Source organism: Crinia signifera, chromosome 4, assembly GCF_055691185.1.
Source record: "Crinia signifera chromosome 4, ASM5569118v1, whole genome shotgun sequence".
NCBI classification, from domain to species: Eukaryota; Metazoa; Chordata; class Amphibia; order Anura; family Myobatrachidae; genus Crinia; species Crinia signifera.
This window is the reverse complement of record NC_139220.1, coordinates 119843210-119865664: the sequence shown is the minus strand read 5'-3', so window position 1 is coordinate 119865664 and position 22455 is coordinate 119843210. Positions and strand designations below refer to the sequence as shown.

Below are 22455 nucleotides of genomic sequence, written 5' to 3'. Positions count from 1 at the left end.
ATTATCAGTTGCAATAAATTCACTATCTGACACTGGTATAGTACTGGTATAATTCCATCATGCATTGGATATATTGGGGCCATCTTACTTGCTTAGTCCCCTGAGTTCTATTGGTTTATGCAGACTAGGGTCTTAAAGCAAGATATACTGGCTGTAACTCGTAGTACTGTAGTTCTGTAAAAGGGTTACTCACTTTGAACCACTGTAGTAAGCATAGGCTCTCTCTGGTGCTGATAGTACCAGCTACAGGGTCTGCAAATAACTGCAAGGAAAATAACAATTGAGTGGCAATGATCCTGTCAAGTACAGTAGAAACTTTCTATGGAGTGACATCCACTTCTGGGTGAATTCTCTTATGGGGCCACACTGACCTGAGTGTTGGTTTCTATCTTTGTGCCACATCAACCATTGAAGGTTTATCAGAAGACGGAGGAGGAGAGGTACCCAATTATCGGAACTGACCTGGAAAATGGTCCCTATAGGCCCATAAAGGTTTCTTTGCTCCAACGTCTTTTTCACTAAACACCACACATGCTTATATATAGGGTACTGACCTGGGATATAATCCCTATAGGCACGTAGAGGTATCTTTCACAATCGATAAAGGATAACCAGATGCAGATTGATACGTTCTTCCAATAAATTTATTCCACACAGCAAAACAGATAGATACTTTTATCTGTTTTTTTGCTGTATGGAATAAATGTATTATCTGCCGGGTTAATTTATCTAGTGAGGAGCCTGCAAACACTGATGTTTCTCTACATTTCTAAGCAGGAAACTTAAAATAGTTAGTAACCGGTATCTAAAACACAATTTATCTGTTACATTTCCCATTTTCTAAAGCCCCTTTATACATTGCCGATTGGATTGCAGCAATATCCCCACAGCAGATTCAGGAATATTAAACGTTTAAAAAATGTGTTTCCCCAATCCTGACCTTAAATAGCCAGGATTGTTTAATTTTGTTGATTCTCTGACCGATCGCAGATTATCGATGGCCATCAAGTAGCGTTTATATTATGGGGTCCTGGAGTAGATTATTGAAGCTGTTGAATTTTAAATAGTATAGTTTGTTTAGAGAACAGTATTACCGTATCTTAATATCTTATTATAGTTTCAAATAGTTACCTTTACTAGGTATTAATCATTCAAATTAACAAAGATTTTTTTTGGGGTATGGTTACTTCAATCATGAACATGGATTATATTCATCATGGGAGATAACATAAACTGGAATTTAATACATTTGTAAACTGTGGCGGTGAAACCTGTGAACTTCTTTAACCATTTTCATTCATCCCATCAACTTGTTTTAATTTATTTATGATTTGCACCATTGTCCTTTTTTCATGTTCTGCCATGTGCTATGAATGTGTAAATGATACCATAAATTGTTTTCTGCTCTTGTAGTGCTCTGGTGCTGCTTCGCTTCAAATGAGAAAAACTGCTTTGACTGAAACTGGTAGACTTTCATTTGGAAAGATACAATACCTGCCCTATTCTACATGACTTTCCAGCGATGGTATGACTTACTGAAATCTCTGTTCCTCCTGTCCCCATCTAGGGCGACGTGTGGTAGAGATAGCTCCTGTGTTAATGTCCACTAGTCCTTATGTCTGAACAGTGATATTCCTCCTGTGAAGTAGTCCCTCGATGTTGTCTTTCAGTGGCCATCCACATTCTGTGTAGTTGATGCTGCAGTGAGTTTGCTGTCCACCTTTCTAGTCTAGTTCCGATAGACCTACAGTGTCTAGATAGACAGTCAGTCAATAAGTCTACACCAAAAGGTCTAACTGAATTATAATGTTAAATTATACATAAAAAAATTGAACATTACTCCTTTTTTAATCATTAGCAATGTAAGCTTGCATATAATACGCTAAGGCTGCCACTGGCTCCAGCGTACTCTGAACATTATGGGCTACTTCATGCTCTGTGGCTGCATACACCGCTTCACTGGGTACCAGATCAGAGGGGCTGCATTTAGGAAGGGCTGGTGGGTGGAGTCATGGCAGCGTATGTGCGTTTGTGCGTTTGTGGGGGGTGTCATGGGGGAGTGGAGGTCATGGGGTGTCACTTCAGTGTGTGTACGCTGTGCTTGCACAACTCCACATTCAATGCTTCAGAATATGCCTGATATGATAACACAGTAATTGGGCATAGATCACAGAGGCGGTGCTCATTTCTGCTCCGCTAATTTTGCTGCATACCTCCACTGTGGAGGCAGCACCTAGTTTGCATATGAGGGACAATAAGACCAGCAAGTAGTGCAGAAGTCCATGGAGATGCAACTGTCGTCGTAGCTTTCTATAATTACCAGCAAATCAGCATTTATCAGTTCACCCTCTATCTCTCCCAGTAATACACTGCTTCTCCCAGTCATCTGCTGCCTCTTCTTGTCACCCACTGTTTCCTTTGATCACCCACTGCCAGTCGCTGCTTCTCCCTGCCAGCTACTACCTCCCCTGTCACCCACTACCTCCTACAGACCTTACTTTCTCCCCATCACCCTCTTCCTGTCACCCACTGCCTCCCCCTGGTATCACCCACTTCTTCACTTTGTTACCCATTACCTGGTGTCACTCACTGCCTTTTACTGTCACCCACTGCCTCTCATTCCATTATCTCTCTTCATTATCCACTGCCTCACCCCGGTGTCAGTATCTCCCCATCTGTCCTATAACATTCTGCCTCTCCAAGGCATCACCCTCTCCCAGTCATAAAAATATGGCATTCCATGTCTGCTGACCATATTGGGATGTTGTTCTCTTTTCAATGATGTACAGTATTTGGTACTTATGTATTATCTGGGCTCCCATGTTAAATGCACCCTATTTTTTCATACCCCTACTATCCAACTTCGCATGGAGTTGATATTATATAGTGTGGCGAGCGCAGCGATCCACCGTGCCCGAAGCGTGGTGAGCGCAGCGAGCCCCGCGAGGGGACGCGGTCTCATAAGAAAAACGGGAGCCCAGATATTACATAAGTACCCAGTATTTAATCATTGCTATCATGCTTTTTAAGATTTTTCAAAGATGGATTAATGTCTAAGGGGAAGGGGGGGGGGGGGGGGTTTACCACATTTTGGTATGCAGGAAAACCTGCACGCCGAGTTTTCACGATACCCCATAGAAGCCTATTGGCTTCTTACAGCGACCCGCCACTGCCATGCACGGACCTCCGCTGATTCCCCCCCCCCCCCCCCACACCTGTGTCCGGGCAGCATCACGATGGTTGTCGGATCACTACATACCTACATCATCCATATATGTTTTTGACTTTATTTGCATGTACTGATACACAGAATAATTAGAAGATTTAAACTGAAATAGGCAGGAGATTATGGTGTGACTGAGAATTGTTTTATACTGTAGTGAGTGCCAATAGATGGTAGTTAGACACACCCCTTTCACGCTGTATATAAATAATAAAATGTGCTGTACACGCCTATGGCCTTGTCCCTTTTTCTGAGTATTGGGGTTACACCAAATCCCTTTCTGGCGCAGGGCACCAAAAGGTCTAAAAAAACACAGTATTATGAACTGGCGCAAAAAGGGGTGGGCAGCCTGTGAATTCCTAGGAGACCATCAACCTCCTCAAACGATAAGGCACAGAATACAAAACATTAGGAAAACACTGGCGCTGTGTTTGACACTTAAATATCAAATATGTCAAACACAGCGCCAGTGTTTTCCTAATGTTTTGTATTCTGCACCAAAAGGTCTAGTTACTGCACTGACAAGTAGTGTATATATCCACCCTTGTAAATTGTGTCAACTTTTTACCGCTACATTCTCTCTAGGTTTCCCTGCACAGTACAAATCTTTAATTGATTTAATTTTCCTACCACAATATAGTCTCCTGATGCGCTCAGATTATAGGTTTCTAAATCAGTTTTATTTCATTTGGATCCCGGAAGAAAATATTGAGTATTTTTGAGGTCTAAGCAGACTTGAGTCATATGTCTGTCTGAGTTTTCATTTGAAATATGCATTATTAACAACAGCTTTGTTTAATACAGTATCCATAGGATTGTACATGCACATAAAAATGAAATAATTTTTATTTTTTATTTTACATAGGTAGGGTTTCAACTAGTGCAGGGGTCTTCAACCCATGGCCCGTGGGCCACGAGTGGCCCGCCGAGTAGTTTTAGGTGGCCCGCCAGTGAATTGTGTTTTTTTTAATTAAATGCCGTGCTGATTAAAAAAAATAAAAATCCTTCCGAGCGCTGTCCCCTTAAAATCCTTCTGCACGCTGTCCCATTAGCAGTGGGACGCGGCGGAGGTGGTTGTGCTGGCTGGGGCGGGTGGGCGGGCGGGACTGTGGGCGAACATGTGCATTGTGTACTTCCTGACGCCGTGCACCCGTCCCGCCCATGTCCTTTCAGACAGCCGGGAGACTGGAGTGAGTGTGACAACCACCGGCAGCCTTGCACCTGTCCCTGCCTGCTCCTTGGCTGTTAAGACAGCCGACGCCAGCAGCAGCAGCCCTCTGAAGGAGACCTCTGTAAGGGACACTAAGGCAAGTGTCTCAGGAGAGAGTGATGCCGGCTAGCTACCGTGGTGCTGACTAGGTGGAAGGGGGGGCTGGCAGTGCAATATGGCCCTGTGTATGGGGAGGGTGCTGACCATCGGGGAGGGGGGCTGGCAGTGCAATATGGCCCTGTATAAAGGGAGGGTGCTGACTATGGGGGAGGGGGGGGCTGGCGGTGCAATGTGGCCCTGTGTATGGGTAGGTTGCTGACTATGGGGGAGGGGGGCTGGCAGTGCAATGTGGCCCTGTGTATGGGGAGGGTGCCGACTATGGGGGAGGGGGGCTGGCAGTGCAATGTGGTGCTGACTAAGGTAGGGCTGGCATGCTGCTCAATGCAGTGCTGACTATGGAGGGAAATACTAGGGCATTTTGTGAGGGACACTACTGGTGGCATTTTATGAGGGACACTACTGATGGCATTTTATGAGAGGCACTGCTGGGGGCATCATATGCATAAGCAGGAGTATTGGGGGCCTTATAGTGCAAGGTGTAATGGGCATCATGGTGTGAGACATAATGTGCAATGGGCATTCCGGTGTGTGGCATAATGTGCAATGGGCATCCCGGTGTATGGCATAATGTGCAATGGGCATCACGGTGTGTGGTATAATGTGCAATGGGCATCAAGGTGTAATGGGCCTTCATGTTTATATGTCACTGTGCGGCCTTTAGACAGCCAACTTAAGCGTGGAAGGACAACAACCATTCCTGCGGTAACCAATGTCTGGTCATGCAGGTTGCAAAAGTGAGATGTCAGGTAATTTTTTTCCTGCTAGTTCACACTCTTATCATAAGACCACGCCCCTTATAATTAGGCCACACCTCTTTTTGGGAGCGTGCCTACGGCGCGCGCAATTTCTTAAATACCAAAATATGTATGGAGGGCTGCATTTTTATTCTGTTCGCACTGGGGCCCTAATTGTTTAGAAATAGCCCTGGTGCAGACTATATATTGGGGGCAGGGTTTATGTGTATGGGCAGCTGTGCCAACTATCTATGTGGGGGCTGTGCTGGCTATCTATTAAGAGCTGTGCTAAATACCACAGTAGAGCTTAGTGGCCCTCGGGCTTCGTTGAATTTTTTAATGTGGCCCACACTGTCTTAAAGGTTGAAGACCCCTGAACTAGTGTAACTAAAAGAACTGTAAGCCATTGCAGATTTACATTTACTGTAAGTCTCCTTAGTGTTTCCTCCTTTCTTATCCATTCCTTGTGGCAATTACACTTTTGCACTGCAGTCAATATTGAGTAGCACACATGGGACTACACTGATGCTAGAAAAGGATGCACTGTGTAAGTATGTGCTTCTTAGCTCTTACTGTATATTACAATATACTCATATCATACGTGACAAATTCACAAAGGGAGCTATTTTATCATTAAATGTTTGCAAGGTAAACCCCCAACGGAAACAAAAAGGGTACCTGCAAATTAGCATCATCTTAATGTACAATGAAGGAATTGCTGCAGATATCCAAGATATTTGCTGCGTTTCCTTTATTTTACCTCACAAAGGCAGTCTCCATGGGATGCTCTGCTGCTTCACATTCCAGTGCTAGGCTACAAAAACATAAATAGGGGTGTGCGACTAGGGTCTTGCACCTGTGCAGACCCATAAACATTGGATTTGTAGGGAATACATATACATCTGAAACAGGCCATCTGTCTGCCCCCAGTGACGTAGCTGTATGCATGGAGGACCCGAACCAGGAAGCCGTGTATTAGTCTTATGCTTTCACACTGTTCTCCGCTCTTTGCCAGGATGGGCTCTTATAGAAGCCCATCTAATGACTAAAGAAACAGTAAATTCTCATGAAAATATTCATTTCTACATTGAGAATTTACTTGAAAAATATTTAGTACATTCGCAGAAAAGAAAAAATACAAATGCGGATTACATGTGCCCCTAAATATCTAATAACGTTATTCTGCTGGAAGATGACTGAGGTGGCTAAAATAGAACGATAGATGGGGGTAGACTCCCGCCATAAATGATTATGTAGAGCATGGGTCTTCAACCTGTGGCCCTCCAGATGTTGTGAAACTACATGTTCCATCATGCATTGCCACATTTTATCTTATGAGAGCATGCCAAAACTGTCAGGGCATGCTGGGACATGTAGTTCTACAACATCTGGAGGGCCACAGGTTGAAGACATGTGATGTAGAGTATGCAAGTAGCGCAGAACATAGCATTGTATAAACCTGAGGCTTCCCAACTTTCAAATAGTTCCACATCCACAGACACCTGTTCCTTATAGAGAGAACAGCTGCTCTACTTTTGATTCTGGCTTGCTGTCTGTCCACATTAGGTTATTTCTGAAATGAATGATAAACTAAAATGAAAACAAGAATATATGTAGGTTATACATCACAACTACTTAAAAAAAACAAAAGTCTGTTATATATATATATATATATATATATATATTTTGTGTACATTTTTGTCATTTAACCAGATAAACATATTTTTTATTTATTTAGAAACTATACTATAGTATCTGACGCTGGAAACCACCAGAAAATAGGTATGGTGGCCATTTTGCCAGAGACCTGCACATGCACATTAGGCTCTGGGACAGGGCTAGGGTCTCCTAGTTGACCCTATTGTCCAGAGTCTATTGCTCTGCTGGATGGAGAGGAGGATACCCGCACGGAGACCACACACAGGCCTCCTCCTCTCTTGATGCACCTCTGCCCACAGTGCTAATTTCTCTTTCTTATCAGCTGGTGATCACAGACACAGCAACAGTTAGTGGTTCTGGGCAACTGGCAATAATGTTCAGGCAGCTGGTCACCCCTGGTAAAATGCTATTTTCTTGCTACAAGCATTTGTAATCTTGGGCCATTGAATTATTCTATTCATACTGTACTGTAGATGAGGATTCGGCAATCCTTTGCGCTAGTGCTGTTAGGTGGCACTCAAATGTTTTCAGTGGTCATTACCAGTGCCAGCTCCTGCCTATGTGGGGGAGGGGGGCCTGCCACTGGCCATGCTACCTGGTCTGGAGGAGAAGAAGAGGGCCCCTGCCACCAGCTGGGTCCTGGTACCTGGACAACAGAGTTGACAGATGCCAGATTGGCACAAGCAGCAGCTTGGACTGCATCGGCTGCAGCTATAGAAGCCAGATTTGTCTGACAAGAGGCTCAGAGTGGTTTCCCACCGGAAGCACACTCTCTGTAAACCACAGGCTGGTCTGGTAGTCCCAAAGGGAGGAAATGCCTCCTAATGGGACTGCCTGTCCTCTGGGTGACTGGCAGGTAGCACTTCTAAATAAGAAGTCATTGCCAGGCAAAGTGTAGCAAGTGCAGTCACAGATGGCAACTGGCTCACTGATGTGATGGATCAATGGGGATCTGCAGCCCATAGACAAAATCCACCGTTGGGTCAGTACCTCTTCTACTTTCCTGCCTCTCTAATACACATTCTCCCTAATCCACCTCTTAATATTCCCTCAGAAAGGAGACTTTTCAGTGCATCTCTTCAAACTGAAAAACCCAAGGTTAGTTTGCATATCCAGCAACCTCTGATGAGTGAACCCTACCACACTGCAGAGTACTGACGCATTTCACCATTTACCAACTACGAATAATCAACTCGTATCTTTCCGATGGTGGGGGATCTGCGCATATGCGTATTTACACATGTGCAGACCCCGGGAGCAAACTGCTTTGAGTTTTACACTCGCCGTCCTGTTTGCTCCAAAGGGGGCGGGCGGGAGTGGACACCGGACCGGAGAAGAGAAATGGCCAGCGTTTTATGGGTGTCCCCATGTGAATCCTGGGCATTTCCCTGGATATAAAACATGTGGGTGTACCAGCGCAGGCTAAAAAAAACTATATAGTGGAACGGTATCTTGTACAATGTAATTTATTAATCAAAATAGCTGTGATTTAAATTCGTAGAATTCCGTAAAGATTAAAACTAATTTAAAATAAATGGACATTCGTTATTTTAGCATTACTACATATACATGCAGTTCTGCTCCTGAGGAAGCTGGGAGGACAATCCCAGGGAAACGCATTGAGCTCATTACTTGGACATTCATTTCCACCTTCACTAAGGGCTACCTATGGACCATGGACACTTTCAATTCATCTGTCCTTCATAAAATCTCCACGAACATCTTATCTGGAAAAGCAATCCGAGGCTGCTCCAGACTTGCTCAAGTCATCCAGGTATACCATCATCCCCGTCAAAAGAACCAAAATTCCACCTATGGACTCTGCTTTGGGACCCATTGGCCACCTGGTGTTTTGCTGCTCCATTGGGAGATATTATACATTGATGTCTGAATGGTAATATGCCCAAACTGCATGTATATGTAGTAATGCTAAAATAATGAATGTCCATTTATTTTAAATTGGTTTTAATCTTTATGGAATTCTATGAATTTAAATCACAGCTATTTTGATCAATAAATTATATTGTACAAGATACCGTTCCACTATATAGTTTTTTTTTCAGCCTGCTCTGGTACACCCACTTGTTTTCTGTCCATATTCCATTTGGATACTGAGGAAGCGGGACCTCCGCGAAACAGCTGTCTATCCCACAACTACTTTTTGCACCTTGAGCTACTGAGGAGACACCAGACTCCCCATTACTGCGGTCAGGTCCAGACCTAAGAAAAAATCCCTTCCTTCTGCAGCAGACTGATTGTCCCTAAGATCATAGCAGACAACTATCTGGGTGGTGGTAAGACCCCTATTAAGGGGCTGCTAACATTGCAATTATTTTATACAATTGTGAATACGACCCCACAGAAACTATACTGTTTTGCTGTCATTTTGAGAAAAGGGCTTCACTGTTTTTCCTTGTGTTTTACCCTTGTCTGCTCTGATTGGTTTAGAACCATTAAGATCACCTAGAGTGATAACTTTCATGTGAAGGAATGAGATGCATTATTATGTTTTTTTAGCAAAAATCATATAATTAGTGACAGGAGTATTTTCTACTATTGTGAAAACAGGTGATTAAGCTGATGTTTGATACTTGTAAATTGATATACAGGTGTATATAATGATATTGTGATCAAAGGACCACTCTTTTTATCCTTTTTTGATATCACACATTCCAAATAAAACTGCGTTTACCTGCTATCCTATTTCTTTTTCTAACGATATACCTTTCTCTATATAACTGGGAAATTCCATTATTGTCTTTAAAGGTGGGGTTCACCGCTCATCGCCCACCAATACTGCAAAGCAAGTGGGAGATAGCAGCGTGCACATACACCTTACAAGGCAATTAACTTTGCTCTTTAAAAACTATACACTTTCTGGGCTCAAAACCTCACTGATTGAGGGTAGATTTCCCTGCAAGGGCTCAGCTATTCAGGGAGTCGCCCACTCTAACAGAGAGGGAATTACAGCCCAACTATTTAACACCCTCATCTGCAACTGTCGCATGGTAAGACCCGCTCAATTACACAGTCTGGTTTAGCCAGACATACAGAGCAATCAGCAGCAGTCACCGTGATCACAATCAAACTGCAGGGGTGTACTGACACATAATTTGTTCTCATCCATCTCTTCTTCTTACTTCCCTTCCTCTTTGACCCTCCCCCTCCTCCTCCCTCCCTCCCTTCCATCTTTTCCTCTCTCCTTCCTTCTTTTATTCCTCCTTTTTTTCTTTCTTCTTTCCCTTCCCTCCTTTTTTCCTTATATCAAAAATCTTCCTGTCAATAGAAAATAATAACGACCTAAAAACTAAAAATATTCGGTGCAAAATAAGGTATTTTACCACAATAACAAATATTCGCGGTCCACTTCATATATTGTGGTACCTCAATTATTAATAGAGAACTCTGTCATTTGGAGTCTCAAAAATTGTACATGTTTTTCTGTATGTCTGTCTTGTCATGTCTAAATCTATTTTAATGAAACTATAATTAAACGTTAAGTTTTAAATTTAAAAGCGTGCCCCCAAAAATAGAGAGTACTTTCTCTTTTCTCTTTTGCATATTCCATTTGGGGCCTGACAACCCCAGTACCAGCAGCAGATAGTAGCGCACCAATCAAATCTGTTATTTCCCTGGATATGCAGGTGGGCTGATGCCTGCCAGGGTCAGACGGCTGATGTCACATGTGACATCAGCACCTGCCCCTTCTCTGACGGAAATAAAAGTCAGTTTAGACTGACTTATATTTCCGAAGGGGAGAGAAATCATTAGATGGTCGGCAACGTCAAATGATTTCTCTCCCCTTTGGCTACATGCGAGGAGATGTGTTCACGTACATCCCCTTGTATGTTACTGAGAGGATTCGGCAGCGGGGGGCGGGTGGCGTTAAGAAGCGAGCCCACGTTACGTTGTAACGATGGTGGCAATCCAGAAATATCTTGGCTTGTAATATTGAACAAAGACAAAAATATTGTCTACCACACTGAAGAGGTCTGTTGTAAATTCTCTTAAAATATTGTGGGAAAACTATTCCCACAACAGTGTTCCATAAAATAATATTAATTATTCACCCAAAAAGAAGGAGAGAGAAAAATATTCTCATGGCAGAGCACTCAAAGGTAACCATAGGAACAAATATTTAATTGCACTTAAAATTGCAGGCTAGAAATTTCAGTTTTTGTAGATAATCAAAATATTATGTGACATGTAAGTGAAAATGTAAGGTTTCTTCACCTGACAACTTTACCTGGTATGAAGACATCCACATTAGCAACATGTTTGCTTTTGTAACTAATATTGTGGGTTATTCAATAAATTTTTCTAATAGACAAAAACATGTATGTGCAGAGAGAGTTAGATTTGGGTGGGGTGTGTTCAAATTGAAATCTTCACTATATCGCAGTGTAAAAATAAAGCAGCCAGTATTTACCCTGCACCAGGGCCGGATTAGCAATGGGCCTGATGGAGCTACAGCTTCAGGCCCACTCTGCAAATATGCCCATTTTGTAGCTGAGGGCCAGGGCTTTCCAACGAGGCCAGCCCTGCGAAGCTAGGGAACCAGAGATACGGCCAGGCTGGTTCATACCAGGCTGGTCCATATGGGTTCATTGGTTCTAGAGATACTTGCGGCGCCCTATAAATAAACGTACTACTACTACTACTACTACTACTGTATTGTGGGTAAACCGACTTTTTCATTTCTGAAATGTAATTTCATGGCTGTTCATGTTTGAGGACAGATTTCTCTGGAACCAAACTGCCCAGTTTCATGGGACCAAAATCATTCGAAGCCCACATGTACATGGGTCAGTTGGTTCCGAAGATATTGCTGATTGTTAAAGGGGGGGGGGGGGAGGGTTCTCTCCCCCTCACACCAGAAAATGCAGGGACTAGGCTGGTGTAAAAGGGGCCAGCCCGGCAATGTTCCTGCATGATCCCAGGACCATATTTCCGGGTGTTTCTGCATTTTCTGGTGTGGGTATTATTTCAAATAGCCGGGACCTGTAGTGCTCTGAATACAGCCGGGCAACCCCCTACTCTCTGCCCAGCTGTCAATGGCTGTCATTTCATAAGCCACTACTGATCGGAGTATTAGAACTGGCGGCCTCTCAAGAACCGGTGAATGCATAAAATTCTATAAGAAAAAAATTGGCTGTTATAACCTAGAAGACCGCTATTGTGTGGCTTTACGGGTCTTATGCAAACACACAGACGTTTCCTAATAGAACAACATGTACTTAGACTAATGTTTTGCATGAAAGAAATGTAAGGGAGACAAGTTCTAGGGCAAAAGGTACTTGGGGTTTGGAGAGGTATACAAACTACAATTGTAAATATAGCAAAATCAAAGCAAATATTTAATTTCCCATAATATAGTTGATGCCAGTGCAAGAATGCTAACAATAAATTGGGTGCATAATGAAAAACCTGAATTAGTTATGGCTACAATGGAGGAGTAGCATGCAAATACAAAGATAAACTAATTAAATCTAAGTTAATCAATGTTAATTCTTTTTATGGCGGATAAGTTTAGATTGAGTGGGGAATTATGCGCAGCTGGAAGTAGGAGTTTAAATGCTGATTGTCTCTTCATGTTCTGCTTGTTACCACATTTATTGTAAAAGTAATGTTGCCTAATAAGTGCTTTATTTTTATTTTAGATTTTTATAGTAATATAATCTGCTACATAAGCATGAGTGAATACATGTAAAAATAACAGAAAACCTATCTTTGTCTTTGTCAACCTCTAACATCAGCAGTCACCAAGAATAACAATATCCTTGCTTCATCCAAGCTAAAGAACAGCATGAATAATATTCTTCATAGTTGTTCATATACAAAGTTTTCATGCTTTTTCTCCCTTTACACAATCCATTTATCTCAATCTAGAAGTTATACTACTCACAGTAGGCTCAGTGTCACAAAAGGGCAAAGACAGTAGCTTTGATTAAATTGGAAGAATTTATTTTCAGGATAAACAGGTACAGAACTGCAAATAGAACATCTACAGAAGTACTGTATGTAACATTCAAAGAATGGACATCAATGACTGGCAGCAAGAGTGAATGATAAAACTGGTAGTCGGCTTGTACAGGACTTGAGTCAAAGAAACCGAGGATTGCACGCTGGTAGTAAGAACCACAGATGCAAAGATTGCACACTGAAAGCACAAACTTTTATGAACTGAGAATTGCATAATTGTGTGCCAAAGCAGCTGAAGGTTACCTGCTGATAGCAAGTTTATGCATGCACTGTAGAGGTAACAAAGAGAACGTTTCTGGGTATCAAAATAGTGCTTGTCATTTGTGGAGCGAACAAGGTTTAAGTAGCAGGATATTCTGGCAATTCTTGTAGATAATGTGTCGTGTGTGGTGGTACCATGATTGACGTAGCTTGAATTTTTTTTTCTTTTTGGCAGTGCTTACAAATAAGTTGTAATGGAAACAACAAGGCTAAAGTAGCTTTATGATCCAGGGAAACAAAATGATAAAACAAAATCCACAGACAAGTTGAAGATAGAAGTTTCAGATGTCCACAAGGTCTCTCGGAATGAGATAGGAGTTTCTGTAGCAATCTCAGAGATAGCCGTTCTTGCCAACTTTTATACAGGATAACAAAGAAATAGTCAGGAATGAGGCATCTCTAGAGAACTGAGCCCAGTTTGGGCAAAGGAATAATCAGTCACCTGGAGAAGTTTCACTCTTGCTTAATTTCATTAGTAAGTCATTCCCTCTTTCATCAAGGGTAACTGGCTCTAGAGTAGGGATGGGGAACCTTTGGCCCTCCAGCTGTTGTTGAACTACACATCCCAGCATACCCTGCTACAGTTTTGCCATTTGACCATGCTTAAACTGTTGCAGAGCATGTTGGAATATGTATTTCAACAGCTGGAGGGCCAAAGGTTCCCCTTAAAGGAGAAACAATCCAGATTGAAGTTACAAGTAATAAAATATCTGGGAACACTATGGAGCAGAGATTTATTTGTAATTTTGGTACTTGTTTCCTAGCACGGCCACAATCTTGTGGATCGTGTACCTTTAAGTTAAGGTACACGATCCACACGATGGACCCGATTTCCTTTGAAATCAGGTCCAATTTTGCCAGCAAAGGTACAAAATCGGGGGCATCGCGTCGGTCGGGACCATTAACATTGGTCCCGACGCGACCGACGCGATGCCCCCGATTTCCCCATAGGCTTCAATGTTAAAATATTTTTTAACATTGAAATCGTGAGGATCGCGTCGGTCTTGTGCCATTATAATGGCACAAGATGAGATGGACTTGATTAAGTCCATCTCACCTTTAAAAAAATGTGAAATGGGCCAATATGACCCATTTCACATTATAGATGTCCCCGTCGTCACCCCACGATAGACGCGTCCTCCGACCTTTTCATTCCCCTACTATCCACGTCGGCGTGGAGTTGAGAATAGAATAGTGTGGCGAGCGCAGCGAGCCACCGAGCCCGAAGCGTGGCGAGCACACGCGTATAACTTCACAGGTATACGCGTCCCCTCGCGGGGCTCGCCACGCTTCGGGCTCGGTGGCTCGCTGCGCTCGCCACACTATTCTATTCTCAACTCCACGCCGACGTGGATAGTAGGGGAATGAAAAGGTCGGAGGACGCGCACCGCCGCCCCTCGCGGGCTCGCTGCGCTCGCCACGCTTCGGGTTGGCGTCTATCGTGGGGTGGGGTTTACCTCGTTAAATTTGGGGGTCTAGGGAATATTTTACATTGAATCCAATGTAAAATCATTTACATTTCATTCAATCAAAAAATCGGGTCGAAAATCGGGTCGGTCGCGTCGATCGCATCGCATGCGACCAAATCGCATGCGATGCGATCGACCCGATTTTTCCGACACGACCACCCCGATGTAAATCGGTGTGGCCGTGCTAGGAAACAAGTACCATAATTTTTATTACATTTTTTATTTGATATTACTTTATTTCATCCTTTAATGCATATATGTCATTGCGAACATGCTTTTTCACAATATTATAAAATTCGAATTACGTTTGGAATGCAAGTGTTATGGGGGTAATCATGTGATGATGTGGTAAACAATTGCCACCATAGGAAAATACCTTTGCTTTGCAGGGGGTTCACATCAGCAGAGTGTATAATTATTTATTGTAGAGTGGGATCACTTGATGCACGTTGATTTGAAGCAGATAGAGTTGTCATGGCAACATGTGACTCATGACTATTTTTTCACATATATATATTTGAAACCAGCTGTCATCATCTCATTACACATTATTGTTATATTTGCCATTTCTACACTAATATAAATTAACACACATGTTAATAATCTAAAATGAAATCCATGTATCTTGGATTAAATAAAAAAAATTAGACTGATATCACCAAACCAACCCATATTTGATCAAAACATATGTATACTAGTAAGCCCGCTTGAAGAAAAAGCTTCAAAAACTAGATGTACAGTAGTTTCACTTGCTGCCAACAGATGGCAGTGGTTCGGTGACACACGGACACTAGCCATATATACTGTATATGATATACAGTATGTATACAATTATATTACTTTGAACTTTATGAACAATTCTGATTTGAGAGTGAAATTCTACACTGGGCCAATGCAATTTTCTTACCACCTTAGGCAAAACTTCAACCTACTCTCCCCAACCACTACCAAATTCCCACTTCTCAGCCCCTCAGATGAAAGTATGTCTTTTATGTTTCACAGCCACCACTGTGTAATGCTTTAAATATATATTTTTGTTACGCAAGGTATGTACCAGTCTACCGTTGTGGGCCCCTGGCTGTCCTGTTTGCCTTCTGCGAACTAGGCTTCATCAATAACAGCCACATTCAAAGGGGTAGATTAGTTCCACCCAAATCCCGGTGCCGCCTGGTCTTACAGATGACAAGGCTGCTGCAGAAAACTTTTGGATTGGATTCTAAGCTAGTTGAATGGATAAGCTCTTGATTGCAGGACAGAAAACAGAGAGTTGTAGTTAACAGAGTACAGTCAAAGGAAGAAAAGGTTGCAAGTTGAGAACCCGAGGAATCTGTACTTGGACCAGTGCTTTTTAATATCTTTATTGGTGATATTGCAAATGGAATTGAGGGTAAAATGTGCTTTTTTGCAGATGACCCAAAAGGTAGGCAACAGGGTAGACACACCAGGAGGGGTAAAACAAATTGATGATCTAGGTAGATTAGAGGAATGGTCAAGAACATGGGAACTACAGTTTAATGCCAAAAAATTCCAAATCATGCACTTGGGTCTCAAAAATCCAAAGACTAAATATAGTATAAATGGCACTATAATGGAAACTACTGAGGAAGAGAGGGATCTAGGTGTCACTATTTCAGGGGACTTAAAGGCAGGTATGCAATGTAACAAAGCAACGAAGAAGGCCAGTCAGATGCTTGGTTGCATAGGGACAGGTACCAGCAGTAGAAAGAAAGAAGTAATAATGCCACTGTATAGGTCATTGGTACGACCTCATCTAGAATACTGTGTTCAGTTCTGGAGGCCATATCTAATACATGTATAAGGATATAAATACATTAGAGACTGTACAAAGAAGAGCAACTAAAATGGTGCATGGCCTACATCTTTACCTCACCAGTGCTCCTGTCCTGATCTTCCCCTCCTCTACTTCACGGGTGTCAAACACCAGGCCAGCGTGCCAAATCTGGCCCGCCAGACCTCGTCATGTGGCCCGCGCAGCCGCCGCCACCCACCCCCGCCTGGCGCCGATTACATTACTGCGGGAAGCCATTACAGTGTGAGTGTCACATCACATTCAGTGACACTCACATGAGACTGAGAGACATACCTAACAACGTGAGGAAGCCGGGTGACACAGTCATTCCGCCGCAGCACTCCCTGGGAGGAAGAGGGAGGCAGGACAGTGGACACATACTTGTTAGTGTCACTGTGTGATGTGCCCGACTCCTCCCCGGCTCCTCCTGCGGGCAGCGGCTACGGCGCTGCCATGTGTGACACACGCCCGCCTGACAGCAGTGCCAGTGACACCATGACGTGCATGCTGCTGCGGCTGCCTGTCGGACTTGGACGCCGGCCCGGCGGTGAGCTGCCTCCTGCCTGTGGTGCCGCGATGCGCAGCAGTGGCATCAGTTGGTTCAGTATATTTACTGTAAGTTCGGCAGTGGGGTGGGCACAGTTGTGTTGTCTCTTGTTGTCCAGACCAGTCTGTCCAGTCCAGAGTCCGTGGCTGGGCAGGCAGAGAGCCAGGCCAGCAGCACACAGCCGCAGCCTGAGCCCACAAATCTGCAGTGCGGCTGCCTGTGTTCAGGGTCATTATCATTATCTGTCCCACTGTCACCACCAGTCCAGAACTCTAGCGAGAGTCTTGCGAACCCAGAGGCCCAGGTCACCTGCTGGGTGATCTGACGTCACGTCACTGTGCCCTGTCCCAGGCCCCCAGCCAATCTCCCTGCTTGTTATTACTTACATTATTACAAAAAACAGTAATAATTGAATGCAGTGACAATAATTTATGATAATAAAGAGTGGACACATAGTCCTACAGATACAACCGGCCCTTTGAGGGTGACCAAACTGCTGATGCGGCCCCCGATGACTTTGAGTTGGACACCCCTGCTCTACTTCATCTTCAGTCTCCTCGACAATTTCCACACCTACTTCTGAACTGATGCTGATTTTAGTTCTACCAGCTATACCCCTATTTATGCTGTATTTTATCAACACACCCTGTATGTTACCTTGTAATTTGCTTTTTGTTTGCTATATACAGCGCTGCGGACACTTTGTGGCACCTTATAAATAAACGCACTACTACTACTACTACTACAACATCACAAAACATACCAGGAAATACTAAAATATCTTAATATGTATACTTTAGAACAGAGAAGGGAAAGGGGGACATGATAGAAACTTTCAAATATATCAAGGGTTTTAACAAGGTACAGGTGGGAGACATTCTTCACAGGAAGAGGAGCAACAGAACACGAGGACATGCACTGAACCGAGGAAGATTCAGGGGAAGTTTGAGCAAGAATTACTTCACAGAAAGAGTAGTATATAAGTGAAATAGCCTCCCATCAGAGGTGGTAGAGGCAAATACAGTAGTACAATTTAAACATGCTTGGGATAGGCATATTGATATCCTTACAAAAAAATAAGGATCAAATATGGTTTGAGGTAACATGTTTAAAAAAGGAGACTAGATGTGCCAGGTGGTTCTTATCTGCCATCAAATTCTATGTTTCTATGGGATACCGCAAGAGTGCCGGGCTGTAGTACACACACCTGCGGTACAATAAATAACAGCAACAATGCAGAAAGGTGACACTATAATCCCAAATACCAGGTGTAACAATACACAAGATGGAATGGTAGCAAGGAATACCAAAAGAACAGAAATGCAACAATGCACAAGATGATACCGCAAAAGATAAATGCACACAACCCCTGACATATCTGGGTGGTGGAATCCATAGGAAGCACAGTGGTTAAGCAAGCTGACAGGCTGAAGCTGGAACCTGGAACAAGCTTGGCTGAGGTACAGCACGTGGCAGGCACAGAGAACACAGGATACTTGATACTGGGAACACTCTAACAGGGATGCCAAACCTGTCCTCAAGATCTACCAATGGTGCATGTTTTCAAGGCAAACTGTGGATCTAGACTAGGAATGAATGCAGCAGGTTTGAAAATGTGACCGTTCGTATTGACTACAGCTGTACACCAGCTAGGTAATCTGGAAAACATGGACCGTTGGTAGATCTCGAGGACCGGTTTGGCCACCTCTGCTCTACCACAACCACTGGGGTTTGCAGAACTGTAACCGCGTCTGTTCCCAGCAGACACCGGCTTTTTATTTCAAAAGACCCACCCGGCGGCTGGTGACGTCAGCCGCTTAACCCAGAAGCCGCTGGGTGAAAGTTTGGGACAAAGCCGCCACCAATTACCCGGCGGAGGCTCGGGGCATTGCTTGGCAACATCCCTGCCGCCTCTCACGGGGCAGGGATCGACATCCACTGCCAGCACCTGTCCTCCCGGCCACTGCAGCAGAGGGGGCAGTGCTGGGAAGGAACGGGCGGCGGCTAACAATTTTTTCATATATAGGCAGACTCAATGGTGTTTTATATTATAAGAGCACGTAAAACCAATTACAATTGTATAATAGGATATAGGCAAGGTTTTTATTAACCATAAACAAATAAAAAAAAAATATATAGCATAAAATTGCACAGTAACTACTGTAATGTAAGATACATATATACTCGGTAAAAGAAAATCAAACAGCTATGCCATATTTGTACATCTGTCCATGCAATTACAGAGATTTAATTATAATTCTCTGCTCAATGTTCTTTTAAATTTATATGCTCAGTTTATTGCAATAGTTACCATCCATTTAAGGGAGGTCAGTCCTGCTCCTTGTTTTATGTAGTCGGTCCAAACAAAATTGTAAGTTCCATATATTAAGGAGAACCCCCAATGCACCTCCGTCTGGAGAGAGCCCTGGTGTTCAATGGGCACTATCGCAGTCAGAGGTATTATGCGGAGAAGGAGACTATCGGTGGGTGCCTGTACTCACTTTGCTGCAGTGTCCTTTTAAACCGAAGCGTATGGACAATTGCGGTCTCCTCCACGCTGCAATGGAGAACTGCTGTACAGCAGCCACACCTCTCACTGATACCACCTGGACTGCTCGCTCGTCCTGGCATCCTAGTCTGCTGGCAGAGTGAGGCCGGCCGTCTCCAACTGCTCTGGTGATTGGACCAATTTATGTGATCAGCTGTGGACAGGATCCGGATGGGCATAAGAGTTTCTTAAGATGGGCACGGAGCAAAAGCTGAAGATTTTAACCCCTTTAACGCCTTTCTCCACTAGGGTAAACGTTATGGTTTTATCAGAAGACTCAATGGTGTTTATTTACTAATGCTGGCCACACATCAGACCAACTTTCCTTAAACCAACCAAATAGTTGGTTGGTTGGACTGAAAATCTAGTACTGTATGGGGGCAAATGCCAATAAGCAATTTGCTCACAAACTCAGGAGAATGGACAAAAACATTCAGTGAAATTGTTTAAATCCAATAGGTCCAACTACAGTACATTGTCTGAGTGACAGTTGTCCATTTTCCGATTTGGGAAACAAATGACTTAATTACAAATTACATTTGCTACTATACAGTACCGGGTTTTTATTCCCTCCAACCAACTAGTTGGATGATTGGAGGAAAGTTGGTCTGATGTGTGGCCAGCATTAGATGGGCGTTTTATTGAAGATGGAATGTTGCTGTGGGCAACCAATCAGATTATATCTATTGTCTTCTAGAAGTTCCTAAATAAATAAGAAGTAGATTCGGTACTTGTTTCCTAGCACGGCCACACCGATTCTAATCGGGGGCATCGCAGGTAAAAAAATCGAATCGGTCGCATCGCATGCGTGCTAAAAAATCGCATGCGATGGTCCCGACGCGATGCCCCCGATTTCCCATAGGGAACAATGTTAAATGCCTCAATTTACCCAAATGAACAGGGAACAATGTTAAATGGTCCAGAAACCCCCCAAAACACCCCAGAACAGTGAAATGGCCCCCCAAAATTAGTTAACGCCACCCCACGATCAACGTGAACCCGAAGCGTAGCGAGCGCAGCGAGCCCGTGAGGGGCGGCGGTACGCGTCCTCCGACCTTTTCATACCCCCACTATCCACGTCGGCGTGGAGTTGAGAATAGAATAGTGTGGCGAGCGCAGCGAGCCACCGAGTCCGAAGCGTGGCGAGCGCACGCGGATACCTTCACAGGTAAACGCGTCCCCTCGCGGGCTTCACAGGTGTCCGCGTCGCCACGGACACCTGTGAAGCCCGCGAGGGGACGCGTATAACTGTGAAGGTATCCGCGTCCCCTCGCGGGGCTTGCTGCGCTCGCCACGCTTCGGGCTCGCTGCGCTCGCCATACTGTTCTATTCTCAACTCCACGCCGACGTGGATAGTGGGGGTATGAAAAGGTCGGAGGACGTGTACCGCCGCCGCTCGCCACGCTTCGGGTTCACGTTGATCGTGGGGTGGCGTTTACTAATTTTGGGGGGCCATTTCACTGTTCTGGGGTGTTTTGGGGGGGTTTCTGGACCATTTAACATTGTTCCCTGTTCATTTGGGTAAATTGAGGCATTTAACATTGTTCCCTATGGGAAATCGGGGCCATCACGTCGGGACCATTTAATGCTTATTTAACCGCATGCGACGCGACCGACGCGATTTTTTTACTTTTCAATGCATTTCAATGGGAAATCGGGTCCATCGCGTCGGGGGCCATCGCATACCACTATTAAGGGCACAAGATCAATGCGATTGTGGCCGTGCTAGGAAACAAGTACCGTAGATTCTGATTGGTTGCAATGGGCAACAGCCCATCTTTAATATAACGATCATCTTAGTAAATATACTCCTGTGGCTCCACCCCATATGCAGCCAGCTGCTTCATGGAAGAGCAGTCATGGTTGTACAAATCTTGATATAGTATGTGCCTTCCCATTATATGTATGTCTTATCTCTTACTAGTTCTAATTATCAGAGCATAGCCATAGTTACACTGACCCTATCCTAATAAATATGACTGAAAAGAAGATCTGAATTACCCATGGTTTGCCTGCCTCAGACAGGCGAAACAAAATCCCTGATAAGCTGCGGCTTAGAGGGGCAAATTGGTTACCCCCAATATAATTACCTGCAGTAAATTACGGTGGGTATTTGGATACACCCCTGTGTCTCTCTGAGTATATCCTGATAATGTTTCAATTACACATATTAATAGGCAAGTAATGAATAGAAAAGAAAAAGAGCATGTACAAAAGACATATCTGTACATATATTTCATATACTCTCTGGGGTTTCCATTTGTCTGTGTGTGCATACAGTATATACATTAATTTAGGCCACTGTTCAGTGCTCTCTGGGTACTCCTTCTGGCCTCTCTTGACAGCAAATAAATCTTGCAGAGACCACTTATCTTTCACTTTTGGAGCAGAGATCCCTATTCCATCCACAATAGGGGCAGGAACATATAGCGAATCAGGATGCAGTTATAATCCCGGTGGTCGGAATCCCGGTGTTCAAAATCCCGACGCCGAAATCCCGACACTTTCTCCCTCTATGGGTGTCCACGACACCCATAGAGGGAGAATAAATTAGTATAGCGAGGCACCGGGCCCACTCCGTGGCGACCGCAGCGAGCCCGCAAGGGTGGGAGGGGGGTGATCCACTCTCCCCCCCTTGTTGGGATTTTGGCGGTCGGGACTCCGGCGCCGGGATGTTGTATCAAACCCAGTGAATCAGTTCAACAAGTCCTTTCATCTGTATTTTTTCTGCCTTACTTCCCTATCTCCTGGCAGAAAATGGAAAAGTAGGCAAGTACACTTTACTCAACTGGTTGTATCACTAGGATACTAGACAATAAGCAGAAGTTGTAAAAGGGATAGTCGGTCCCTTACACTTTACAGAGATTATTTGAACATTCCCAGTCCCTGCCC

The 22455-nt window shown here is 43.9% G+C and overlaps 1 protein-coding gene across 13 annotated transcripts in view; it reads left to right on the top strand.

Moving 5' to 3' along the window:
- Window positions 1–22455, top strand: part of PPFIA2 (PPFI scaffold protein A2) — a 323573-nt gene that overhangs the window by 125215 nt on the left and 175903 nt on the right. The window contains exon 2 of one of the 13 annotated variants that reach the window (XM_083182333.1): window positions 1414–1525. The exons of the other annotated variants lie outside the window; for them this stretch is intronic. Within the exon in view, the coding sequence (XP_083038459.1) occupies window positions 1523–1525 (3 nt within the window). The 5' untranslated portion in view covers window positions 1414–1522. The remainder of the gene's footprint in view (window positions 1–1413; window positions 1526–22455) is intronic. 13 annotated transcript variants of the gene reach the window in all.